The 19,509-nt window shown below is 38.3% G+C and overlaps 1 protein-coding gene across 4 annotated transcripts in view; it reads left to right on the forward strand.

Moving 5' to 3' along the window:
• The window catches only part of LOC126094681 (dihydropyrimidinase-like), a 346,768-nt gene extending 328,956 nt beyond the window's left edge, over positions 1-17,812 (forward strand). For all 4 annotated transcript variants that reach the window (XM_049909199.1, XM_049909198.1, XM_049909201.1 and 1 more), the window contains 4 exons: positions 3,569-3,679; positions 4,077-4,229; positions 6,606-6,804; positions 16,901-17,812. In XM_049909199.1, coding sequence (XP_049765156.1) covers positions 3,569-3,679; positions 4,077-4,229; positions 6,606-6,804; positions 16,901-16,983 — 546 coding nt within the window. In that variant the 3' untranslated portion in view covers positions 16,984-17,812. The remainder of the gene's footprint in view (positions 1-3,568; positions 3,680-4,076; positions 4,230-6,605; positions 6,805-16,900) is intronic.
• The last annotated feature ends 1,697 nt before the right edge of the window (positions 17,813-19,509 follow it).

Raw genomic sequence — 19,509 nt, forward strand, 5'->3', positions numbered from 1 at the left:
TAATCAAGTAGAGTGTAAAGACCAAAGCACTAGAAAAACAAAATAAGGAGGTTAAAATGAAGCTAAGGTCTGAATCCCATAAATCAGTTTATTATATCAAATTCATCAATAAGAAAAATCAGAGACATTGAAAGTAATATTAACTGCAATTGTTTGCAACAGTAAACAGACTTCCATATAAAGAGGAGTGTAGGAGCCTCACTAATTTGGATGGCCGGTAAGACTTCTCAGCTAGGTTTGAGTCTACACAGCACAGTCATCCTCTTTTGCTGCACCTGAGAATGTAGATTAGGCCAGTGATTAATATATGGTGAGGAAGATGGAAACAATAACGTGGCTGATGAAACAGGAATCCGTCTTTTGCTGGTTACATAGTGTGTGGTGGCACTCTAGTTGGACACTGGACTCCTTTTTTGAGAACAGTAGTTGAAATCCCTGTTTTGCCATCCAGACTTAAGCTTTCCATGCATTCCCTAAATTGCTTATGGCAAGTAATGGGATGGTTCCTTTGGAAATAACATGGCCAGTTTCCTTCTCTATCCTTTCCCAATTCAAGTTTTTGCCTCATTTTTAATAACCTCAGCATTAAGCTATAATCTTCCTTCCTTTCTTTTTGCCAGTCACACAAAGACAGCTAGTTAAAATTAATATTCGCTCCGCACCATTGTTGGCTGATTGATACAGCAACCAGTTTCCATAGTTATATTGAAAGTAAAACATCCATGGTTGCAAAGTTATTTTTATTTAAAAATAGTGCATTTCATCATGGTTAGGCACCATCAGATTATCTTAAAGAAAAAAGGGGGCTAATTAAATAACTGTCCTATAAACATTATAAGGCATGGTTCTAGGCTACACCCATAATTTAAATAACATTGTAAACAACACTCATGTAAAACTGTCAAATGATATTTGTTTTACCAAAGCTCTGTATCAACCACTTACACATAAAACCTGAGTTGGTTGCAGAAATATTTAATAACCACTTTTTGAGAGCAGCAGAGAAGACAGGCTGTAATGGTTCTATGGAAGAATCATTGTCCCTCCTACAGAAAGCTATTAGCAACAGAATCCCACAGTTATACTTACCTCCAGTTACTGTAAGCGAAGTCATAAGAGTAATTAGATCATTAAAAAATAAAAATTCTGCTGGTGTGGACAATATTTCTAGTAAAATACTGAAACACTGTTATAAATTTGTTAGTCCCGTCTTATGCAACATATACAATGCATCCCTACAAGATGGGATTGTCCCTGACAGACTTAAGTTGGCTGTAGTGATTCCTCTCTTTAAAAAAGGGGATAAAAGCATTGTTACAAACTATCGCCCAATATCCCTATTAACTACCTTCTCGAAAATTCTAGAAAAACTCATGCACAGGAGGATTGTAGACCATCTCGACTCCCACAGTATCTTAAGCAAAAATCAGTTTGGTTTTCGTGCCGGTCTTTGTACTGAACAGGCAATATTCTCTTTCAGCAACCAAGTTTTGGAAGCCATTAACAAAAAAATGTCTCCAGTGGGTATTTTTTGTGATCTTACGAAAGCCTTTGACTGTGTAAACCACCAAATTCTTTGGAAAAAGGCAGAATACTATGGTTTAGGTGGTACTGTTGGCTTGTGGCTTCAATCATATCTACAGGATCGGAAGCAGACTGTAATGCTAAATGGCTCTTCTGGAGAACCTGCCTCGTCTGAATGGGGCACGATAACGTGTGGTGTGCCTCAAGGCTCCGTTTTGGGCCCACTGCTTTTCCTCATCTTTATTAATGATCTTCCTCTTTGTTCTGAGACAAACAGCAAATTTACCCTGTTTGCCGATGACACCACAATTCTAATTGACGATTTGACTGATCATGATCTTGAAAAAACTACAAACACTGTTTTTAATGATATCTTAAATTGGTTCTCCTCAAATGGTCTCTCGCTCAATGCAGATAAAACTCATTATATGAGGTTCCATACATCACAAAGTAATCCCGATGAAATTAACATAAAATGTAGAGATCAACCAATACAGAAAGTTGAAGACACAAAATTCCTGGGTGCTTACATAGACAGTAAATGTAATTGGTCAGTTCACATTCTTCATCTATGTAAAAAACTTAGCTCGGCAACATTTGCATTACGGGTAATTTCTTCAGTGGCTGAAGTTGACACTATTAAGGTTGCCTACTTTGGCTACTTCCACTCATTGATGTCATATGCTATCATATTCTGGGGGAACCAACCACTTGCAAAAAAAGTTTTCACCATCCAAAAAAAAGCAATCAGAATAATGTGTGGGGTCCATCAAAGACACTCTTGCAGGCACTTGTTTCGGAAGATAGGTATCCTAACAACTGCCTCACAGTATATTTTTTCCTTGCTCACCTTTGTGTGCAAAAATTATTCCATCTACCAAGACAACAGTAAATTCCATGGTTATAACACGAGAAACAAAAACAATCTACATTTAGAAATGAAACGTCTCACTCTGGTACAAAAAGGAGTTTACTACTCCAGCATTAAGCTGTTCAATGCTCTACCACTACATATCAAATGTGTTCATACAGAACTGCCAAAATTTAAACAAGTTCTCAAAGATTACCTGACAGAGAAATCTTATTATACTGTGGATGAATACCTGAAAGAAAATGTATACCATCACTAAACTTATTGTGTCTAGAAGTAGTTCAATTGATTTTATTGTGCATTTGGGCATTAGCACACTTTTTGTAACAACAGATTGGCTGTACATGTATTTACTCTTGTAGGCCTAATATCTGACTTAACTTTGTGCTCTTATCTTTAACCTTTATTTGAAACTCCTTTTTCTGTCAAATGGTAATTATGTTATCTAGCTGACATTGTATCTGTTACTGTATTTATAGTATGTCTTACTTAAACTATGTACAATTTGCCATTGAATTGCCCTTGTATTTATTGTAAGTTTAAACTGAAACCTGTACAATTTGACACGTTCCATATCCTTGTGATTGACTCACTAACTGGATCTACGGAACAAGAAATAAATAAATAAATAAATAAATATGGATGAAAATCTGATCATCAGAATAATTGGATGGAAAAATTTCAGAGATCAATCCACAGCCACAATAGAAACAAGGTCTGACAAACTGGTCAAGGAAATCAACAAAGATTTAGAAATACCTGTGAACTGTTATAGCAGCAAGTAGAGCACAGCCTAGAACGATGTGTACATGATATTGGCCTGGATGTGAAACAGGTGGTGGTGAAATGTGTTATTTTTAAATATTTTTATTTTCAATATAAACACTAAAATTACAATTAGAAAGCTGTAGGTCATTACATTGAGGAACTTATTCTCTTAGTTGCTACTAACATTTGTTGATAACTATATTCTGTACAAAAAAGACACTACCGTATCCCACTCAATAAAGTATGTCATTGCTGTGCTTTCACATTTGTATTGTAATTTAAAATACTTTTGTGCAGCTGCACATTTCAAGTGATGTTACTGACATGTAGGACTACATAAATGTCAAATTGTCCTTGTATTAACAAAAAGTGAAGTAGTTAAAACGAATTCCTGTTGTCTCTTAGGGATGCATTGCTGTTGGTTCTGATGCTGATGTTGTAGTATGGGATCCAGCTGCAACAAGATTCATATCTTCCAAAACTCATCATCAGGCTTCTGATTTCAACATATTTGAGGTATGGTAAATAAACATTGTTTTCTTTCACACATGTCTTGCATGAAACACTGAGAAATAAACAGATATGACTGAGCAGCAAAAGTGTGGATTACATTTAAAAAATTCTATGTTAAAAAGGCTAAAAGTATCACAGTCATTATCCAGATGATACATGCTCAGTACGAGAAGGAATGAACATAGTGCCATTTTACTCAGCTCTCCAAAATTTGTATGTAGTTGTGAAACTTGACACTTAATCTTTAGTTTGAGATGTCTATATTTTTTCTTCACATTTAAATATATATGCACTTGACTCATTGTCATTCATGTTTGATGCTTATAGTTCTGTATTACTTCTTGTGCTGTAGAAATTTTGATATTAAATAGTTTTTAACCAATGTTATGCTTCTTTACAGGGATTGGAGTGCCATGGTGCTGCTGCATATGTTATTGTGAACGGGAAATTGTGTGTTGAAGGGAGTACTGTTAACACTTCACAGGGTACAGGAAAATTCATTAATACTTCTGTAAATCCTGATTATGTTTACGGCATTTTGAAGCAACTTGATGTGAGTAGTATTCTAGTATTGTTAATTGTTATACCATGCATAAAAACTACAGAGATAAAAGATCTACTCACCAAGTGGAGGCAGGAGGACACACATTTCTAAAGGTTAAGGAAATTTGCAAGCTTTCAGAGCCAGTGCCTCCTTCTTCTGGCAGAAGAGTTGAGAGGGAGGGAACGGGGATGAAGAAAAAGACTGGGAAGGTTTATGAAGTGGGGAGAGTTTGGAAAAGTCACCCAGAACCATGCATTAGTGGAGACTTCCCCGTACGGGGTGAGAAGGAAAGGCTGATTGTTGGGGACTGCACTGGATGAAATTTGAAAACATAAGAGGTTAGAGGTGGCCATTTGCTAATTCTCATCAGTCCTTTTTCTTTATCTCCCTCATTTCCCTTTCAGCCCTTCTGCCAGATGATGGCGCCATTAGCTCCAAAAGCTTGCAAGTTTCCTTAACTTTTATATGTTTGAATTCTCCTGCCACTGTTTAATGAATAGATTTTTTTGTCTATCTGGTTACATTAAATTTTTAAAATTTGATTATTTTTATTTACACACATAAAAATTGATATTTGTGTTTCATTCTATGTTTGAAAAAATGAGTCTGCATATGGACATAAGAGGTCCATTATGAACTAAACTTATCTGAGTACTCAAAAATAAAAAAAGAAAGAAAGACAAAGAATGAGAAACTGTACAGTATTGTTTATATACTTAGCTATTTTCTATTTGTTTTTATCCTTGAGGAAGAATTGCATAAAAAATTTCTGGAAGGTAGTCATTCAGCATCTGTTCCCCTGTTCATGTTTCAGTACTCAATAAGTACACGTAAGTTCTTCTTGTCTTAATTTTGTACACAACAATTAAAAATCTTATATTTCAGTCTGATTATTTTTAATACATAAGCATCCATTTGAGCTCCCCTCCTCCCCCTTCCCTTGCTCCCTCCTTTTCCTGCCAAACCAATGCGCAGTGCATACTCAGAACATTTTTATCAATAGTAGTGATATCTTCCCCTCTTTGCTGTTTGCTTACTCTTGCAACATAATCAAAAGTGACTTCCCATTTCCAGTATTCAGTTGAATCCTGAAGCACTTACAGTGACCTGGGGTGAGTGGGGCCACTATGGCATACACGTGATGGCGTGGCAAGTTGCGGAGGAGGTGGTGTTGGCCAGGGCTGGCTAGGAAAACTCTACTGAAAGATAAAACATTTTATTTCATCTTGAGTTACAACAACAGAGTGCCATGATGCCCCTCAATATGCCCTCTGCAGGTGCGTGGACAACCAGTGGTGCCAATGACATCAGAAGGTCACGATTGGGGATGGCCATTTGACATCCACATCCCACTTTGCTGGCACCATTTACCACACTCGGCAGTGAATGCCTGAGATAGCACTATGCAGCTCTGAGTGAGCAGTGCCAGCGATGTGTACTTCTGCTGAATTCTTGTGGGTGGCTCCTGCTACTGTGTTAGCAGCTCACCCTGGTGCGGGAGGCTGATGGCAGTACTGCCCTGGCTGTGAACTGCTGCCCTCCTAGGCAGAAGTTCGGCACTGCCACAGAGCCTTGGAGACAACTCATCCATTGTGTTGTCTTAAGTCTACGGATGTGGCTTATTACTGTGAGCCGGTCTGGTGGAGCTGGCTGGCCCATAGTGTGATAGAGGCTTGTGCGACTTGATGTTGTGGAGAATGCAGCCAGACTGCACATAGCTGTGCTAAAATCTGAGTGTATCTATAATGGTTAATATAACACTTGCTGTGCCAATACTCTTGCTTCCAGATGCTTTCAAATCAACACCCATGTGTGTGTGTGTGTGTGTGTGTGTGTGTGTGTGTGTGTGGAAATGCTCCGTAGGCTGGCTCATAGTTGCATGTCCTTTCTGTAATATCACCATGGTAATGCAGCTTGGCCTCGCTGCTTTGTGGTCCACAAACCAGCTCACTTGTGGTATTACATGTCGACACCTATGTGCCTCCCAGCTTGCATCAAACACGGCTGCAGTGGAGTTGCGTTTAATTCAGTAACTCCCAACACTTAGATTACACTGTAGAAAATTCAGAAGGGTGACAATGCAAGTAAAAGCAGTTCTAATCTAAGGTAAAGTAAAATGCATCTCTGCAGACTGCAACAAGTGTTTACATTGTTTACATGATGTTGCAATTATCTGTGGACACTTATGAGCATGCAGTCCCTTTCTTAACCTTGAAACAATTGGCTTATGAAATGAACTGTTAGTTAATTATCTCATTGCACTACATGTAGTTTGATAACACTCAGATATTTTACTATAGTACATATTATTTTAAGGTTTTCTGGACTCTATAAATGTTATTTGTAGTGTTACAGTATTCTGTAGTCAAAAGATTTATGTTTCAGGAAACTGCATCACAAAATCTGCAACCAGTTGACAGAATAGAAGATAAAGAAAATGTTCCAGTGACACCAGATGATAAAAAGACACCACCTACTTCAAAACACAAATCTGTCCCACAGGCTGTGGTGTCTCCTTCTATTCACACTACGCCATCAATGAAAGAGCAGCGGAATTTGCATGAGTCCACCTTCTCAATAAGTGGTAAATACTACTGATGATCACATTAATAAATAAAAAATGTATAACTTTCCAAATCCATAACAATTATACCAAAGGAAAATTCAACCTAAATACAGAATTGCCGACCAGTACTTTACCTTAAAGTGGTGAGAAGTTTAGTACTGTCGATAGTACCTTATTCCAGCTGTAGGAACTATTAGTCCCTTTGGTGTGAGGGGAAAGGGGGGGGGGCTTAAAAAGCAAAGGAATGTCACTCAGACCCCAGGCTGAGAGAGATTCACCTGTAATGTCGAATAACACTGTGAAAAAAATAGATTACTACTTTTCAAATAAAGGTGGTGTTGAGTGGCAGACGGACATGGAAGCAACAGTGGCTGTGTGTGTGTGTGTGTGTGTGTGTGTGTGTGTGTGTGTGTGTGGTCTGATAAAGGACTTAGTTTGATAGTTAATAACATCTAGCAGTCTTTTTTCAATGCCCCTGTCTCCCATTCAGTGCCTGCTGTTTGCGGTGAGCAGCATACTAACATTTTATACTCTTGTTAAAGAAAGAAAAAGCTATAGTAGAAAAAAGGGGGATGTGTTGTACAGTAAATCCAGCATGCGAGGATATGTTATAGGGCAAGTTTCCATCTGTAAAGTTCAGGGAAACTAGTAACTTTTGGAAGCATCCAAATTATGTATGTGGTGCAGCAGACACTGAGATCCCATGAGGTCCGACATGAGTCAAGAGTTTGTTCAGTGACTGGGTACTGAGTTATGCATAGTTTTTCTGCGGCCATTCGTGCTCTCAGCTCTTAAACAATGTTGTCAACCCTATATGAAATGCTGTGCAGTGGACACAAGTTAGCCGATAAACAGCATTGTGGTTTCAGAAAGTGGCACTTGATACTGTAGGAGAAACCTTTGGTGAGGTTGGTGCAGGTGGTTTTGGATGGCTGTGTGAAGCATGTTTTACAATGGGCATGATGGCAGTGGTGTAGGGACCCTGGAATAAGGTTAATATTTTGGGAATGCTGTATGATTTAACTAGGATGTTATTGAGGTTAGGAGGGTAACAGAATGTGAGGACGGGTCATGTGGACAGGACCTCAGAGAAAAAGAGGATCTCATTTCAGGGCTTGACTTCAGAAAGTCATAGCCTTGGCAGAGTAACATGTAGAGGTATTCAAGTCCAGAGTAGTGCTAGATGACAAGGGCAGGGCTGGGGGTACACAATATTATAAACAGAGTGATCTGGAAAGTTCACTTGCCACATTTCATATGTATACATTTTGTCAAGGAATATTTGTTGGGCATAAATTTTATCTAATCTTCTCATTGATGAAGCAGTCACGTATATATAAGTGGTGGTGTAGAGGCGTTGGAGCCTTCAGGTATTTATTGGTTGTAGTTCAGCAGTTAATGTCTGCAATTTCTTGTTAAATTGTTATGGTTCAGCATCTGCTCTTCTTCATGCAGAGCACAACTGAAGTCTCCACCCAGTATAATTGGGTTATGGAGATCAGTTGAAGGCTCAGATATTGCTCAAGTATAAAATTTATGCCTTACAGTTTTGGCACTGAAGCTTACAATTGCATAAATGTTAGTGAAGTGAATTGAACACTGAAATTTTATAGCTATGCCTTGCTGCAAATGTAGGATATGCTGTAGTACACACTGCATTCTTTCTTTGTATAAAATTGTGGTACTCTGTCCTTCTCCTGTATTTACAACAGCATTATAACCTGCAATGTTTGTCAAACAAGCCAAAACCACACCTTGCAATGTTACCACGTCTCTTTCTGGTGCTTAAACAGAGTGCTGAAAATTTAATATTTTTGTTTTAGGAGATATTCCATTTACATTAATGGTAGCTATAATATACTATGTTGTCATGAGGCTAGAAAAAATTAAAGGTTGTTCCTCTTTTGATGTTATGAGATCCATTAATTCTGTCATTTTTAAGTTTATTTTTCATTTATAGTTTCACTGGCAGTTGTCTTAGATAATTTTGCTAGTTCCTTTGGGCTGTTATCCACATTACAGTTTTTTCTATCAGGTGTACATGTTCATTGCAATTTATTTTTGCAATCTTTATCATTGATCCCTTGTGAATTCGGAGCACGCTTTGGAATCACATACGGAGACATAGTGATGCTAACAAAATGATTTATGTCTGTAGATTGACTTATAAGTTATAACACAAATTTTACATTTTGGTATAGGCAGCCACTCACCTATAGCTGATCGATGTGTGGAGCTCAGAAACACCAAACAGAAAACAATATTCACACTAGCATTCAAGCACTAACTCCTTTTTCCAGCAATAGTGCACACATTAACACACACAACCACATCCACTGCCAGAAAAACAGTCCCATGGCCACTGTAAGGCTAATGTTTGATACTTGATTGTTGAAAGCACTTGACTGAGCTGATGGAGTTGGGGAGGGGTAGCAAAGGATACAATTAAGGGATAGTGGGAAAGAGGCAGGTCTTTGCACAGATGACTTCATGGCTGCACAAGAAGACGAAAACAGTACATAGGGTACAGCAGAAAGAGATGTAGGATGAGAGAGATGGGAAACTAAGGGGGGGGGGGGGTGTTCAGAAGAGAGAGATGAAGATGAAGAGGGAGAGAGGTTGAAAAGGTGGAAAAGGGGGAAGGGAGAGGGGAGATGGAGAATGCTCACATGGTAGGGGAAGGAATGGGAAGAGGAAGAGTGGTGGTAGAAGACAGTGCATGATCTGGACAGAGAAGGAATGGGTGGACTGAAGAGAGAAGGAAGAAGGCAGCATTGAGGTTGCCAGAAGTTTATGTTATGGGGTTGTGAGATGAGAATTCTCTCTCCAACACATCCTTTGCTCTTGGCAATCCCCCAGCCTAAACCTCTGCTAACCTGTTCCCACTGCCTCATCTTGCCTTTTCCATTCTCTGTTCTGCCCATTCCATCCTTCTCCATCCAGATCATGCTCTGCCACCTCCCATCACTATTCCTCCCACCCCCCTTCATGCAGGCATTTCTCCCCTTTCTCTCCCTCTGCTCCCCCCCCCCCCCCTTCCTTTCTCCCTCCTTCTTCACCTTCACCTCTCACTCCTGTACTTCATTGGTCTTGTTGTGTGGCTGCGAAGTTATCTGTCCAGAGTCATGCCCTCTTTCCCGATACCCCGTACTTTCGTCCTTCCATGTCCCTTCCCAGCCTCCATCAGTTCTGGCAACTGCTTCCATAATAGTGTATCAATAGTTAGCCTTGCTGTGGCCATATGAGTGTGCATTTGGGTGTTTGTGTGGTTGTGTGTGTGTGCACACACGAGTGTATACCTGTCCTTTTTTCCCCCTAAGGTAAGTCTTTCCGCTCCCGGGATTGGAATGACTCCTTACCCTCTCCCTTAAAACCCACATCCTTTCGTCTTTCCCTCTCCTTCCCTCTTTCCTGATGAAGCAACCATTTGTTGCGAAAGCTTGAATTTGTGTGTATGTTTGTGTTTGTTTGTGTGTATATCGACCTGCCAGCACTTTTGTTTGGTAAGTCTCATCATCTTTGTTTTTAGATATATAACTCTTGGTTTAAAATTCATGAAAGAGGTTATATAAATGGAAGAGGACCTGGAGACACCAGGAGGTTTAAGATTGATTATATAATGGTAAACAGAGATTTTAGAACCAAATTTTAAATTTTAAGACATTTACAGGGGCACTATGGACACTGACCACATTTTGTTGGTTATGAACTGTAGATTAAAACTGAAGAAACTGCAAAAAGGTAGGAATTCAAGGAGATGGGACCTAGCTAAACAGAAAGAATAAGAGGTTGTAGAGAGTTTCAGAGGGAGCATTAGAGAATGGTTGACAGGAACATGTGAGAGGAATACAGTAGAAGAAGAATGGGTAGCTTTGAGAGATAAAATAGTGAAGGCAGCAGGGGATCAAGTATATAGAGGGTCTATACAAAGGAGATGTAATTGAGGGCACTACTGTATTATAGAAATTAAAGAGCATGTAGCTGAAGATGAGATAGGAGATACAACACTGTGAGAATAATTTCATAGAGCACTAAACACATAAATTAAAACAAGGCCCCAGGAATAGACAACATTCCATTAGAACTACTGATAGCCTTGGGAGAGCCAGCCATTTGGTGAGCAAGATGTACGAGACAGGTGAAATAACTTCAGACTTCTAGAAAAATATATTAATTCCAAAGAATGCAAGCGCTGACAGATGTGAAAATTAATGAACTGTCAGTTTAATAAGTCACAATTGCAAAATACTTACAGGAATTCTTTACAGAAGAATGGAAAAACTGGTATCAGCTGACCTCAGAGAAGATTAATTTGGATTCCAGAGGAATGTAGGAACATGTGAGAGAGTACTGACCTTACAACTTCTCATAGAAGATAGGTTACGGAAAGGCAAACTGATAGACAAATTTATAGACTTAGAGAAAGCTTTTAACAATGTTGACTGGAATACTTTCTTTCAAATTTTAAAGGTGGCAGGGGTAAAATACAGTGAGTGAATGGCTACTAACAATTTGTACTGAAATGAGATGGCAGTTATAAGAGTAAAGGGGCATGAATGGGAAGCTGTGATTGAGAAGGGAGTGAGACAAGGTTGCAGCCTATCGTCAATATTACTCAATGTGTATATTGAGCAAGCAATAAAGGAAACAAAAGAAAAATTTGGAGTAGGAATTAAAAGTCCAGGGAGGAGAAATAAAAACTTTGAGGTTTGCCAATGACATTGCAATTCTGTCAGATACAACAAAGGACTTGCAAAAGCAGTTGAATGGAATGAACAGTGTCTTGAAATGATGATACAAGATGAACATCAACAAAAGCAAACTGAGGATAGTGGAATGTAGTCAAATTAAATCAGATGACACTGAAGAATTAGTTTAGGAAATGAGACACTTAAAGTAGTAACAGAGTTTTGCTATTTGGACAGAAAAATAACTGATTATGGCTGAAACAGGGAGGATGTGAAGTGTAGACTGTCAATGGCAAGAAAACTGTTTCTGAAGGAGAGAAATTTGGTAATGTTGAATATAGATTTAAGTGTCATGAAGCTTTTTCTGGTGGAGTGTAGCCATGTATGGAAGTGAAACCTGGGTGATAAACAGTTTAGACAAGAAGAGAACAGAAGCTTCTGAAATGTGGTACTACAAAAGAATGCTGCAGATTAGCTCTGGGGAGGTCAGTAATTAATGAGGAGATACTGAATACAACTGAGGAGAAAAGACGTGTATGGCACAACCTGGCTAGAAGACAGGATCGGTTGGTAGCACACATTCAGAGACAAGGGATCACCAATTTCATATTGTAGGAAAGTGTGGGGGTTAAAAATCATAGAGGGAGACCAAGAGATGAATACAGTAAGCTGATTCAGAAGGACATAGATTGCAATAGTTACTTAGAGATGAAGAGGTTTGCACAGGATAGAGAAGCATGAAGAGCTGTATAAAACTAGTCTTCGGACTGAAGAACAACAACTAGGGATATATGTTAAATGAGGGTTTTGCTAGAGTGCATGGAAAGAGTAATCCAGAATCATAATTCAAACATGTTTAGGTGATATAAGTACTATTTACTTACAAAATTACCAATATCCTGTGCTGAAAATTTAAATGCAGTAAACGTATGATTATTACACACACATCCTTTTTAAAATCATGAAGTCTTGTTTGTTTTGTCCTCCCAGCATATTGTAGTGAATGAGGTTATCGCTCAAGCTGGTTGGTATAACCCAGAATTGATTCATGTACATTAAAAGAGAAAAAATTTGTGACAGTATCAGTTTCTTGTACACACACAGTGAAACTTAACACCTCATTTCTCTCTTCTTCCTCCCTCATTGTCACTGCCAGCTCCTACCTATGTTCCTTCATAAGCATTTCACTTGCATTAATCTCAGGTGTGGAAGGTCATCACAACAATGTCTCAGGGTCTTGCGTTTTCAGAAATATCAGTTTTGCTATCCCGTCTTTCATCTGGAACAATGTCATCTTCAGCTGCTGATGTACCACAGCCACCCTTTGTGAAACTGTCAGTTGTATTACAGAGTAATATGCATAGCCTGTTCAAAGCTGAGTCTCATCACTTCCTTTCTCTCAAAGAATAAAATTGGCTTCTGCACAACTGCTACTTTTTATCTGGTTTTAACAGTGTGTATTATGGCCAGGTCAAAAGACTGCTGATGACTTGTGCATTTTGGAGAAAGGAACACATTTACATTCCTAAGAAATTATGTTTCCCTGGCATTTACAGGGCATAGGTCAAAAATATGTCCAGTTCCTGCTGCACCCATCTTGGCATCTAAATTCCTGAAAAAGTCGAAGATTTTTAATGTCTCCAGGGTCTGCTGTTGTACCCATAAGTACCAAGCAGCATTTTTATGTTTTGGAAACACTTGGGAATTAATAGTGTAGGCAACTTTTCACTTCCATCACTATTTACACATAATAGCATTAATAGCATTGTGCCCCCCCCCCCCCCTTTTTTTCTCTCTGAGGCATTTTTCTGCCTTAGTGGTATATGATTTTGCAGGAGGTAAATTATAAAATACATCAGGTTTATCAGCGTCGAATTTGTATCTGCGGTCATAGCCATGTATCAGTCATGGCAATGTAGTGTTCTTCCAAAATAGTTTGCACTTTCGATGACCAGAGCCTCACATTCTCCATTTCCCCTTTGAAATAACAGATAGGTTTTTTTTTTACCACCCATTCAATGCACAGAAATTTTCAATGTAGATCTGAGGGATTTCATGAACATATAGGAATGCATCCCAGTTTCAATCCTGGAAACTGCGTTAGAACATTTTAAACATCTTTGAATGTAGACATACAAATATTCCTCCTTTTCGGATCCATAGGAATTGTTAGCTTTGGCATTTAAGACCACACCCTTATTTTTGAATGTGCTGCACATGTAAATGGTGCTTAATCATATTTCTCCGCCATGTCAGAAATATTTATGTTAAGATTGCCATCGACATCACAGATGATTGATAGCTTTTGGTGAACCGTAAGCCTTCAGTGGTTCCAGGCTATAATTGCACAAACGTAAAATTGATAGCTTTGACAATTCAGTACACTACACTTTGTAGACTGTAACATCACATCAGTTGACGTAAGTCACACGGAAATCAATTTCCTATTCCTTCGACATATCTACTGATATTGTGCAAGAGAAGTTGAGTTATTGGCTAGGATCTATGTATGTGTCAACTGGTTGAATCAGTTACTATTTACTGCATTACATGTCAATAAATGTGACCCGAATGAAAAGAAATGGAAAGAAATGGAAAGAAATCAGAAACTCACTCGAACATGTTAGGAATTATGTAAAAACTGCATTTCAGTCTACAAAATGTTTCATATTTATTCCTTAAAAGCAGACGTTTCTTAAAGCAGGTTTCATTAAAAGTCGGATTTCCTCAGAAGTGAATTCATTAATTCAGGGTTTTACTGTAAGTAATAGTGTTTTGATCATGCCTGTCTGCAATTCAACATGCTATCTTTATGGGGAGTGGCAATCAATCCTTTTCATAAATACGAGGGTTGGAACTTAGTGGCAACTATTTATTCACAACTGATACAAAAGAGTTATATGTTTGCACCTGTTACTGCCCTTCAAAGTAGTCACCAGTGTTGTGTAGAACCCATTGCCAGTGATGTGGAAGGCGTAGTGTACCATTAGCAGAGCCTGTCCTGTTGATGGTGCAGCTGTGGCTGCTCTGTTTGGTTGATGAGACTGGGAAGTCCTGTACCATCCATCATACTCTGCAGATTTAACTCCTTGTGACTTTGATTTGATTCCAAAGATGAAGGAACCACTTTGTGGCATTCGCTTCAGAACTGTTCCAGAGATTTGACAAGCAGAAGACTGCTCCATTTGCACCATCAACAGAACAGGCCCTGTTAACAGTATACTACACCTTCCACATTGCTGGCAACGGGTTCTACACAATGCTGGTGCCTACTTTGAAGAACATTAACAGGTGCAAACATGTAACTCTTTTGTATCGCTTGTGAATAAATAGTTGCCACTATTTAAGTTACAACCCTCTTATGTTACAATGTTAAGCCTATGTCCCATTCTGTCACATGAAATGGCCCTATAGTTCTGTTCAAGTTGCTGTTATCAGCAAACATTACACTATTTAACATATTTGGTAAACCATTTATTTGTCTCAGGAGCTATGTGAAATGGTTTGTTATACTTTTCAGGAAACCATATCTAACATTCTATGTTGTCAATTTCATTAGATACCTTGATGTACCGTATTTACTCGAATCTAAGCCGCACCTGAAAAATGAGACTCTAAATCAAGGAAAAAAAATTTTCCTGAATCTAAGCCGCACCTGAAATTTGAGACTCGAAATTCCAAGGGAGAGAAGAGTTTTAGGCCGCAGATCCAAATGGAAACAGTTTGTCCACTGTAATATGAGACACAATTTAGGTCGAATGAATGACGATACAGCTACAGTAGTTTGGTTCGAGTCTTAAGCTTAGCAGTTAAGCTTTACCATGTAGCCATTGCTATGCGTTAGGTGCTCCGTCCATATTTATACGGGTACCATTCCTTTTTCATGTGCTTCGTCTGGTTTGAATTGATTGCTTATTTTTCTTTGATCTGGTAAATGCCTTTCTCTTTGTTATAGATGTTTACGTCACTCTAAGCTGAAAATGCATTACTGTACTGTGTCACGCATTGTTTGTCGCATTCTGATAGTGAGTGTTTACGACTTGTTGCCGCTCGCGGCATGGCTTGCTTTTGTGCGCGCTACCGCCGCTTACAATTAAAAAAAAAAGGAATTGTCTCATTAGCGAAACAATGGCAAGAGACTGCTTGCCATTTGCTGTTACTTACACTGCTGCTTTCTTTGATAATGATCAACAAGAACCAAATAATAGACTGTATGATAGAAGATGTTCTGAATGAGAGTTTAGCGAAAAATTTTCTCCGGTTGAAAATCTTTGCAGACGCTCTATAATACATTACATTCTGCACAGAAATTAGTCATCTTAGATTTAAAAATCTTGTCAATTACCGTGCTTCATTTCTGACTGTATCACTATTAGGCATAAGAACAATATGAATATAAACGTGACATATGTATATTATTCCGCATTTGCTGTTGTCTCACTCTAGTTTTGTAGTTTATTAGGCAGACAGGATTTAAATGAGGTAGCAGCAAACACGAAAGAATACATGGCAAAATGTTTATATTCGTACGGTATTATTCTTATGGTGAAAAGAATACTGCATGCGATTCACAATTCATAAAAGTGCTTATTAGCAACGATCTCTTGTCACAGGTAGGAAAAAATTCAGAAAGTAGAGTTGGCCATATTGACAAACATCCCAAACAATCTTGCCAGTCGGATTTTCGTAGTATGTTGAAATGCTGCTACATTCGAAGATGAACAATACGAAATTTGTATCTACTTCATTGGATAGTGTATGAAAATGCAGCGGTCAAAACACGGGACAGTGAAAAAAAGCTCATCTTCCACGCTACATAATTCGACGGCAGAAGTTAGTTGTGGCAGCACCTACCAACATTTTTTCAGAACTTCCACTTACTTTGCACTCGATTCTAAGCCGCAGGCAGGTTTTTGGATTACAAAAACCGGAAAAAAAGTGCGGCTTAGATTCGAGTAAATATTGTAGATTACATATTCCTCATGTTTTGTTACTGAGGTGGTAATCAGTTGTGCAAAGAGGAGGTAATAAATTCTTCAAAAATTTCATATCCCTTAGATATAACCTAGATATTACTTCAGTAGCAGTGTAGAAGATACTAAGCAGCAAATATTTTATCTCTCAAGGTGCTTCTTTTGTAGGTTAAAATACAATTTTCCCCTGAGGAATGCAGCTGTAGAAACCAGAATGAGAGAGCACACAATTTATTTTCCAGAAAGTGAATTTGTATTCTACTGTTGGTGACTGCCTAGCATACGATCCAAAGTTGGTGTAGCACTCGCTTTAGAAACTTAAATGATGAAGACAACAACAACAAAAAGCTCCAATTGCTACTGCTATCTTCTTGTAGTGTATAAACATACTATTTTTATTAACATATAAATATACAATCTTACTGATTTTGTTCTCTGTATTTTGTTTTTTAGAGGAACTGGATAATACTACCAAGAAATCGTGCATCAGAGTTCAAAGCCCGCCTGGTGGAGGTTCATCTGGTGGCTTTTGGTAGAATGAGGAGGACAATTAAGATCCAAGATTTTCTTAACAGGGTGCCAGATAATGGATGGAAATATCTGCCCAAGATATTTCTGAGGCTAGGGATTTGTAGCATTATGTTTCTTCATGTCCCACAAATGATGAAAATGGGATATAAAAGTTACCAAAATACTCAGGTTGAAAATGAATTCCCATTTTATACTTAATTTTATTATTTTCTAAGTCACTTTACATCTGCATTGAATATGCCAGATGTAAATCGTTTTGGTCCTTTCAAAGGCTTGAAATTACTGTTCCATCATTTTGATTTGGTTGTCAGTTTCAGTTCTGCAATATCCCCTAAAGCCCTCTAAAATAAGTTATTTATCTGCTATGAAGTAATTATTTAAGTAAAAGTTGTCTCAAAACTGTGTATTATACCCAGTAACACAAAACAAGTACCATATTTTACAGATATTTTGTTTTAAGGATCATAAATTTGTCACCATGATCATACCATTTCAAAAATTTCAAAAGAATATTTATTGCTATAATGTGTCTCCAAAAACAATTTGCTTGCATATTTAGCCAGCCAGTTATGCAAAAATATTAATCAGAAAAAACAGTTGTGCTAATTGTGTCGTGTGTGAACTCATTTGTGGTGTTGCTAAAGATGTATGTTTCGAGTAACTAGTAATGTATTTTTGATCGCTGACTGCTGAGAATCGAGTCATTTTATGAAATGTAGTAATATGTTTCACAAATGCTAACACTGCCTACATATACAATGTATTTCACTTAAACAATTTTTGTAAGTCATGTACATTGTTGTGACAAAGTAAATACAACCACTTATAAGTGAATTTGTCTTCATTTCAGTATCATGCTCACACTATCTGCCTAGAAAGTGGACACAGGAAAAGCTATTGTAATGCAACATTCTGTCTTTTTTAACACAATTTCAGCACATACGTACTGCATTATGAGTTTTCTGTCGTATACCATATTTACTCGAATCTGAGCCGCACCTGAAATTTGAGACTCGACATTCAAGGGGAGAGAAAAGATTTAGACCGCCCCTCCAAATAGAAACAAAGTTGGTCCATTGTAACATGACCCACAATTGAGGTCGAATGGATGAAGATACAGCTACAGTAGTTTGGTTCGAGTCGTAAGCTTAACAGTTAAGCTTTACCAAGTAGCCATTGCTATGTGTCAGGCACTCTTTCCATATTTACAACGGTACCCTTCCTTTTTCACGTGCTTCATTTAGTTTGAATCGACTGCGTATTTTGCTTTGATCTAATAAGTGCCGTTCTCTTTGTTATAGGTGTTTACGTCACTCTAAGCTGAAAATGCAGTATTGTACTGTGTCATGCATTGTTTGTCCCATTCTGATAATGAGTATTAAAAAAAAAAAAAAAGAAGGAATTGTCTCATAAGCGAAACAATGGCAAGAGACTGCTATTTGTTGTTACTTACACTGTTCCTTTCTTTGATAATGATCAACAAGAACCAAATAATAGACTGTATGATAGAAGATGTTCTGAATGAGAGTTTAGCGAAAATTTTTCTCCATTTGAAAATCTTTGCAGACGCCTCTTTAGTAAATTACATTCTGCACAGAAATTAGTCATCTTAGATTTAAAAATCTAGTCAGTTGCTGTGCTTCATTTTTGACTGTATCACTATTCAGCATAAGAATAATATCTGAATATAAATGTGACATGATATGTATATTCTTCCACGTTTGCTGTTGTCTCACTCTAGTTCCGGATTTAAATGAGATAGCAGCAAACACGAAAGAATATATGGCATAATGTTTACATTCTTCTGCCTTTTCTTTTAATTTATTTACTGATGCAGAGGTTTTGGTGCCAGTATTTATCTTTGTGCCTGCAAAGCATGCCTGTGTAGCGCTACATAAAGTATATTCGGCAGCAGAAGTTACTTACAGCGGCATCTACCAACATTTTTCAGAACTTCCACTTACTTTGCACTCGATTCTAAGCCGCAGGCGGTTTTTTGGATTACAAAAACCGGAAAAAAAGTGCGGCTTAGATTTGAGTAAATACGGTAGTTAACGAGGGGGGAAAGAAGACCTCAGAGGGAGGGTTAGGAAATGGTAGCTGATGGTTGGTGTGGAGGTAGCAGGTGTGTGACAAAAGAGTGTTACACAGGTACCAGTGAGTTTCTGCAGCACGCAATGATGATGGCCCAGAGGAGTGGATTGGGAGAGGGGTTATTGAACAGAGGGAGGGGAGATTTCAGAGGAGGGGAGTGTGGGTGAACAATGAGTGAGATTAGGGTGGCGATGGGTATGGGGCCGGGGCTAGCAGAGATTGAGTCCAGGAGGATAACGGAAAGAAAGGAAGTGTTGCAAGGACAACTCCCATGAGTGCAGCTCATTGAAAGTGGTGTTGAGGGAAGGAACCATATGGAATGGGTTGTGAAACAGCCATTGAAATGGAGCACATTGTGTCCAACATTGTGTACTACCACTGGATGATCAACTGTGCTCTAGGCCATTGCTTATCAGTGGCCATTCACTGAGGTGGAC

Source organism: Schistocerca cancellata, chromosome 8, assembly GCF_023864275.1.
Source record: "Schistocerca cancellata isolate TAMUIC-IGC-003103 chromosome 8, iqSchCanc2.1, whole genome shotgun sequence".
Classification (NCBI taxonomy): domain Eukaryota; kingdom Metazoa; phylum Arthropoda; class Insecta; order Orthoptera; family Acrididae; genus Schistocerca; species Schistocerca cancellata.